The sequence below is a fragment of the Otolemur garnettii genome, unplaced genomic scaffold (genome assembly GCF_000181295.1).
Source record: "Otolemur garnettii isolate 467f Iridium unplaced genomic scaffold, OtoGar3 scaffold00171, whole genome shotgun sequence".
NCBI classification, from domain to species: Eukaryota; Metazoa; Chordata; class Mammalia; order Primates; family Galagidae; genus Otolemur; species Otolemur garnettii.
Genome location: NW_003852566.1, coordinates 1,240,558 through 1,247,497, shown reverse-complemented (window position 1 = coordinate 1,247,497; position 6,940 = coordinate 1,240,558). Strand labels below are relative to the sequence as shown.

The 6,940-nt window shown below is 43.3% G+C and overlaps 1 protein-coding gene across 3 annotated transcripts in view; it reads right to left on the bottom strand.

The window, feature by feature from the left end:
• Window positions 1–6,940, bottom strand: part of ZBTB49 (zinc finger and BTB domain containing 49) — a 29,149-nt gene that overhangs the window by 10,547 nt on the left and 11,662 nt on the right. For 2 of the 3 annotated variants that reach the window (XM_003800185.3, XM_023519315.1), the window contains one exon: window positions 4,427–4,473. The exons of the other annotated variant lie outside the window; for it this stretch is intronic. In XM_003800185.3, the coding sequence (XP_003800233.1) occupies window positions 4,427–4,473 (47 nt within the window). The remainder of the gene's footprint in view (window positions 1–4,426; window positions 4,474–6,940) is intronic. 3 annotated transcript variants of the gene reach the window in all.

Here is a 6,940-nt window from a genome sequence, read left to right as displayed (position 1 = left end):
TGTTTGGCAGGTCCGGGCTGGGGATTCGAACCCGCCACCTTAGGTGTACGTGGCTGGCGCCTTAGCCGGCTGAGCTATAGGCGCCGAGCCAAGACCGTATCTTATAAATCATCCATAGTTGTATCCATAAAAGCTCTTCTAAGAGTAATAATGATATAATAGCTATTGTTTGCTAAGAGCTTGCTCTATCAATGAAGCTCTTTGCAGAGTGGTTGGCTACAAAGAGCATTTAACTTCATCATCACAATGTCTTATACAATTGTATTGGTCACATTTTTCAGAGCAGTCAACAGTCTCTGGGATTGGGAATAAATAACTTGCCTCAGGTCATAAAACTGGCATTGAACCCACTAATTCAGATTTGTCCTGTGACTCTAAAATTTGTATTGTTAAACCTATGCTGATGATAGTAGCAGCAAAGAAATTTCTATTCTTCTTCAAGTCAATACCACCTTAAGATGGAGTTATTAGAATTTTTGTTCTTATTGTTGTTAAGCAGGCCCAGGTGAGGTTCGAACCCACCACCCCTGGTATGCAGGTCTGGTGCCCTAACCACTGAGCTATGGCACCCAGTCAGAATTTGTAATGGAAAAACTCTGCTGTAGAAAAGAATTAACATCTGAGTTGAATTCTTTTTATAATAAACTCCTCCTGGTAGACATCTGAACATCAGTATTTAAACATGAGTAAACCCTGCATCTACCCTGTCATGAACACCCTTAGTGACAGCTGAAAGAGTTAGGGAATCTAAAACTTCAGAGATAAAAGGGATTTCTGATCTTAAAAAGTCATTTAGCTTAGGAGTTTCAAGACTTTAGAAATTCACAAAATAGTAAAATCAAAAAGAAAAAAAAATCAGGGAACGCTGCCTAACAGCTGCCTCCTATGAAGGGCCTCGCACCCCGAGACACAGGCAGACACCCTGCTCCAGGACGTGTGCCTGGAAGCTATGGCCTCTCAGAGTCTGCCTCTGTACCAGCTGCCCAATATTTCTAGTTCTGCCTCCTTGAGACAAAACAACTCTATTCCTTGCCCAAAAGACAGGTAACCGTGTTGCGTTTTCTTTCCCCTGTTTCTCGGGTGACGGGTGCTTCAGACCTGTTACTGTTTGGGTTTCTCTGATGTGTGCCAGCCTCTGTCCCACGCCACCCGAGAAGCACAGGCCCCTGAGTAAGGCTCAATCACACTCTGAAGTACGGTATGACTTTTGCTTGCCAAGATCTGTGTCCAGAGTCACGTTAATAAATGTAGATTCTGCTGCCACCACCCAAGACGATGCCAGCCTTCTTGGGCTGATGTGTGTACTGCCTGCTGACTCACTATGAGCTGTCAGTGAGCAGGATGCTTACGTGGAAATGTTTTTACATGGGAGTATTCCAAGCCATCGTAGCCACATTTATTCTGGTTTGTTATACGAAAAGAGTGTCTGGCTTATGAAGGATGGGCTACCAGGCATCATTTGCTAAGTATAGCTAAGGAAACAATCCAACTGCTCTCTTACTCTGGAAGGCCGGAAACTTCAGCCTCACCCAGTGCCTGGGCTCACCTGAGCAAGTATCCCACGCCTTCACACTGCCCCCGACTCACCTTTCAGGTGGAAACGACCCTTCTTCTCTCTCCTTACCCACGTTGTTCCCATACACACTGTCACTGCACTTCTGACACTTTCATTGTACTTGCTCACTGACACATGTTTCTTTCTCTAAATAGTAAGCTCCTCAAAGCCATTGTTATTGTCCCCCTCTCAGCACATGCCAGAGTTCACGGATACTATAGGCTTGCCATAAACACTAATCAAAAAAAAAAAAAATTTTTTTTTTTTTGCAGTTTTTGTCCAGGACCGGGTTTGAACCCACCACTTCTGGTATATGGGGCTGGCACCCTACTCCTTGAGCCACAGGCACCACCAACTTATCAAAGTTTTAAAAACAGTCCCTTGTCCACCAAAATTTCATCGCTTCACTATGAAAATAAAGCAGCAATATACCTCTGAAAACTATAATTATATATAACCCTGCAGTCATAAGACCTAGCAATGATGCAGATACCAACATAAAAAAGATATCTGTATCAGACAGGCGACCCTTGGCAGGATCTAGGAGGGCAAGTGCAAATCAAGGTCTAAAGCAGTGGTTCTCATCCTTGGCCACATCCCCAAATTGACTTTAAAAAAATACCCACACTTTAGCCCCATCCCAAACCAGAATCTCTGGGGTGGACACCAGGCATCAGTACCGGGAGAGGGGGCAGAGGGAGAGTGCAGGGCCTGGGCCTGAGCCTGAGAATGACAGATCTTACATTGTTATTAGACTTCAATGTACTAAGGCCTCCTATGTCTATTTTTTCATTATCCAAAGTAATCCCACAAAGCATTATTTTCCCTATTTTAAGAATTAAAAAAACAAATTGGCCAAGTGTGGTGACTCACACCTAGAATCCCAGTACTCTGGGAGGCAGAGGTGAGAGGACTGCTTAAGGCTATGCATTTAGGAGAATAGCCTGAACAAGAAAGAGACTCCTATAGCTACAAAAATAGAAAAATCAGTCAGCATGGGGTTGTACGCCAGCAGTCCCAGCTACTCGAGAGGCTAAGGCATTACTTAAGCCCAGGAATCAGGGGTTGCAGTGAGCTATGATTCCACCACTGCACTCCAGCCTGGGTGACAGAATGAGACCTTGTCTTAAAAAATGAAAACAAAACAAAAAACCAACAAAAGAAAACAAAGAAGAATTAGAAAAATGAGGCCCAGACAAGTTGTGGTTGCTAATCATCAGTGGTCATTAATCCACGTCTTAGACTCTTCCCACTCTACTCAAGCTGCTGAGATAAAACAGCAGAGCAGGGAGGTGTCTAGGGGGCTGACATACCAGAGTCTGAGTACGAGGACACAGCAGGAAACGATGTCTCCTTACTGTGAGCCGGGCACTGTGGGGGCTTTCTCTTATCAACCTGCTCACTCCTACACACTCTGTTGGGGTAAATCATCTCATTTATCCTTGTTTTACAGATAGGGAAACTTCAGGGCCAAGAGCTAAGGTAGCTTACCCAAGGTCACAGAGTAGTAAGCCTTGACAGAGGTGAGGTTCAAATTCACAATGAATGGCTCCAGAGAGGCTGAACTCTGAGCCCCTTGGCCAGGCTGGAAGGAGGAAGCAGGGCCTCACAAGCAAGCTGGCCGGAGACTGGGCAGTGGGCTCAGCTCACCAAGTACTTATGGAGTGTTTCCTGGCCACTAGGCATTCTCCTGAAGAGGAAGTACCACGCAGCCCTGGCCCAGAGAAACTGATTGTCCTAGAAGGACATGACCAATAATGTGAAGGAAGAACATCAGTACTGGGTGAATACCGGCAGGTGGGGTCACAGAGTGGGAGGGTCAAGAGGAATTAAGATGGCAGATGTGGGTATGTGGGGCCATGGAACTGATGCCCTCCACAGATGAAGAGAGGCCAAAGAGCTGGCTCTGGGGGATGGTGTGAAGAACTAGTAGTACTCACTGAGCTCACTGTTTCCCAGCTCTGCAGGGGCTCCCCCAGTTCCTGATGTCACCTTCCCTGTGCGACAGCACTTGTACACACTGCTACTAAGGGGCCTAGCATGCATGTGCAGGCTGGCCATGCTGACTGTGCTCTGCAGTGTGTGTGCAGGCTGGCCGCACTGACTGTGCTCTGCAGTGTGTGTGCAGGCTGGCCGCGCTGCCTGTGCTCTGCAGTGCCGTGCCCTCATGCCCAGTGCAACTTCCCACTCACTGAGCTCTGGAAACCCGTGCCCTGTACATGGCGATGGACAGAGTCACCTATTTCACAGAGAAAAGGAGGTTCTCACAAGTCATTTGATTACACCCAACATTTTTTATAGGACAGTAAGTCTCAAGGCTTCTTTGCATCTAATCCCTTGCACGGTCCTGGCCGGTCAAGAGAATATGACAAATGCTTCCAAAATGAGAGAATTAACACAGGTGCAAAGACCTTAAGGGAGGTCAGCTAAAAGGGTGCAGTAAAAGCAAGAGGCAAAACTTGGTGTTTTTTCCAACATCTAAAATCTATAGTCCTAACAAGGATAAAAAGTCTGTTTGTCTTGGTCCTCAGTCCACATCCCTGGCAGCCCAGGGAAGCTATGCTGTCAGTGTGGCTGCTGTAAACTTCACTCCCAGATCAGAAGACACAGTTTAGGACCCAACTATCTGGGTGAGGAAACAAAAAAGGTGTAAAGAATTCATACACATAAAAAAAGGCTATTTTTTTCCCCCAATGAACGGGAATTTGTTTTTTTGAAAATGATTTTTCTCCTGATTTAGTCTAAAGTCTTCAAGTTACAGGTACCATCAGAGGCTTCTCTCACAAGTACAAAAGTATGTCTTATTTACAATAAAAATAAACACTGGATTTCAGGTTTCCAATTATTAATAATAAATAAGAGTATTCCCACCTGAGAGAAATGTTTCCCACAAATGTTACATTCAAAAGGTTTCTCACCTAAAACAAAACAAAATTTGAAAAATCATTACTAATACTTGCAAAATCTTTTATTTAAAGTGTGTCAATGATCTCCTGTGTCCTACCTTTGCAAAGAACATTATATTCTTTGTCCTAGCAGTGCAAAAACAGGGGGTCTCTACTTCCTTACATCCACCCTTTGTCCTTGGGTGCTACACAGAGACAATAAAAGTGAAATATTTATTTTCCTCTAAAAAATTAAATTGTTCTCCAAATATAAACCCGTGTTAAAATCAAACATATTTATTTGCATCCAAAGCACACACAGGTTTTGGAATAGTCTTTTCCTTCAGTTGAAAACCAAGTGTGAGCTTCCTTGTTGGACTGGATACTAAACTCTGCTCGCCTGCTCTGCAGCCTCACTGACTCTACCACTGAGTCTAACAGAGGTGGTCACTCATCTACACCACACGGCGCGAGCCTCCGGGGCACACACACGGGCAGGGAAAAGTTCCTCTCCACTGCCTTCCTATCTTGGCTTAAACAAGCTCACAAGAGAAAATAAGATTTCATTAGGGGCGACATGCTCCTCTGCTGACTTCTTAGTTATCTCGGATTTCAGTAACTAATTACATTTGGGCACAGAACAGATTGTAGGAAATAGTGCTTTACGACAAGGAAACAAAAGCTCTTCAGAACAGTCTACAGAAAATGCTCTGTTTAAAAATACACTTCAGGTATTACCTTTAATCCATATAACCCTAACAAATAGACTTTAAACCCTAAGAACCTTCCATTTTCCCCATTCTCCTCACATCAAACAGTGTCATTAAGATCCTCTTTAAAATATGACAATCCCGGCTCGGCGCCTGTGGCTCAAGCGGCTAGGGCACCAGCCACATACACCTAAGGTGGCGGGTTCGAATCCCCAGCCCGGGCCCGCCGGACAACAATGATGGCTGAGGCAGGAGACTCGCTTGGGCCCAGGAGTTGGAGGTTGCTGTGAGCGTGATGCCATGGCACTCTACCCAGGGGGATAGCTTGAGGTTCCGTCTCCCAAAAAAAAAAAAAAAATGACAATCCCTTCCCATAAGGGCCTGCTACCTTTCTGGGCTCATGTTAGGATATTGTTATTTTATCCTGAAAATGTTTAATGGCTTTCTTAAACCCCAAATAAAGATAATCATATTATTTCTGTATTTTTAGACTGCATTTATGTCTGAAATTATTGGGATAACAGATACTGATAACTTAAAAGCCTGATATGAGATGTAAGAGTTTGAAAAGAGGTCACCATAAGTGACCAAGGTCAATGACCCAACTCCAGTAGGTCTCAGACTCTTTAAACTGAGGCTCTAAAAAGCTCTTGTTTACATGGGCTGTATCTATAGATATATACCACACCAGAAATAAAAACTGAATGATTTTAACACGTTTCACTGGCTACCACGGCAGGGCTTTCTGCGTTACAGAACCTCTGGCAGACTCACTGTATCCTGATGAAAGCAGGAAAGGCCAGTGGCATCTTAAACTATATGAAAAGGTTTGGCTTGATAGACCCCCAAAAGTCTTTCCCAGGCCATACTTGGAGAATTGCTGCCCTGTAAATACAATATTTACATCCCAGTAAGCATATCAGGCCACATGACTATATCTGTCATTCAGAAATATTCTCTTAGAATAAACAATTTAATTTTTTTTGTTTCCTTTAAACCTAAACAGTTAAGTTTCTCAAATAAAAAATTATAGTACTCATGAGGCTGCAGGAAATTTAGGCAAACAGAATGATCCAAGTTAAGTTTTTTCAGGGCAAAACCGAATCTGTGAAACTTCATATGGAATAATTCCGAACTACCAGTAATAACGCTACTCTACATTCAAATGCGCTGACATGTATAAAAAGACTTGAAGTCCGCCCACAGTACAATGAGGTAGTAACAGCTCAGCAAACTGGGAATCTAAAGTTGTGACAAAAGGTCACGTTAACCAGTTTGATGAGAGTATTTCAAAATGTATATGAAAACAGCACACTGTACCCCATGATTGCATTAATGTATACAGTTATGCTATAAGAAATAAAAAAAGGTCATATTAATAAATGCAATTACACAACCACCTTAAAAAGAATTATTATGGAAGCATCCTGTTACATGTTGCTTCTCATGCCTGTAAGATAATTTGTGATGTGTTAATAAGGTCACCATGTTTAGCCATAGGAAGTAACACATACATACTATGTAACATGATGAGTACACGCTGTATAATACCTTAAAAAAAAACTCGGGAAAGAGGAGGAAGCATGAATTAAGATGATAAATCTTTGAAAATTCAATGTTGAAATGGAAAATTTTTCATTTGAAATATCAAATGGTTAAAGCTAATTCTTATTAAAAAGTTTGCCTTGGCTCGGCGCCTGTGGCTCAAGCAGCTAAGGCGCCAGCCACGTACACCTAAGGTGGCGGGTTCGAATCCCCAGCCCGGGCCCGCCAAACAACGATGATGGCTG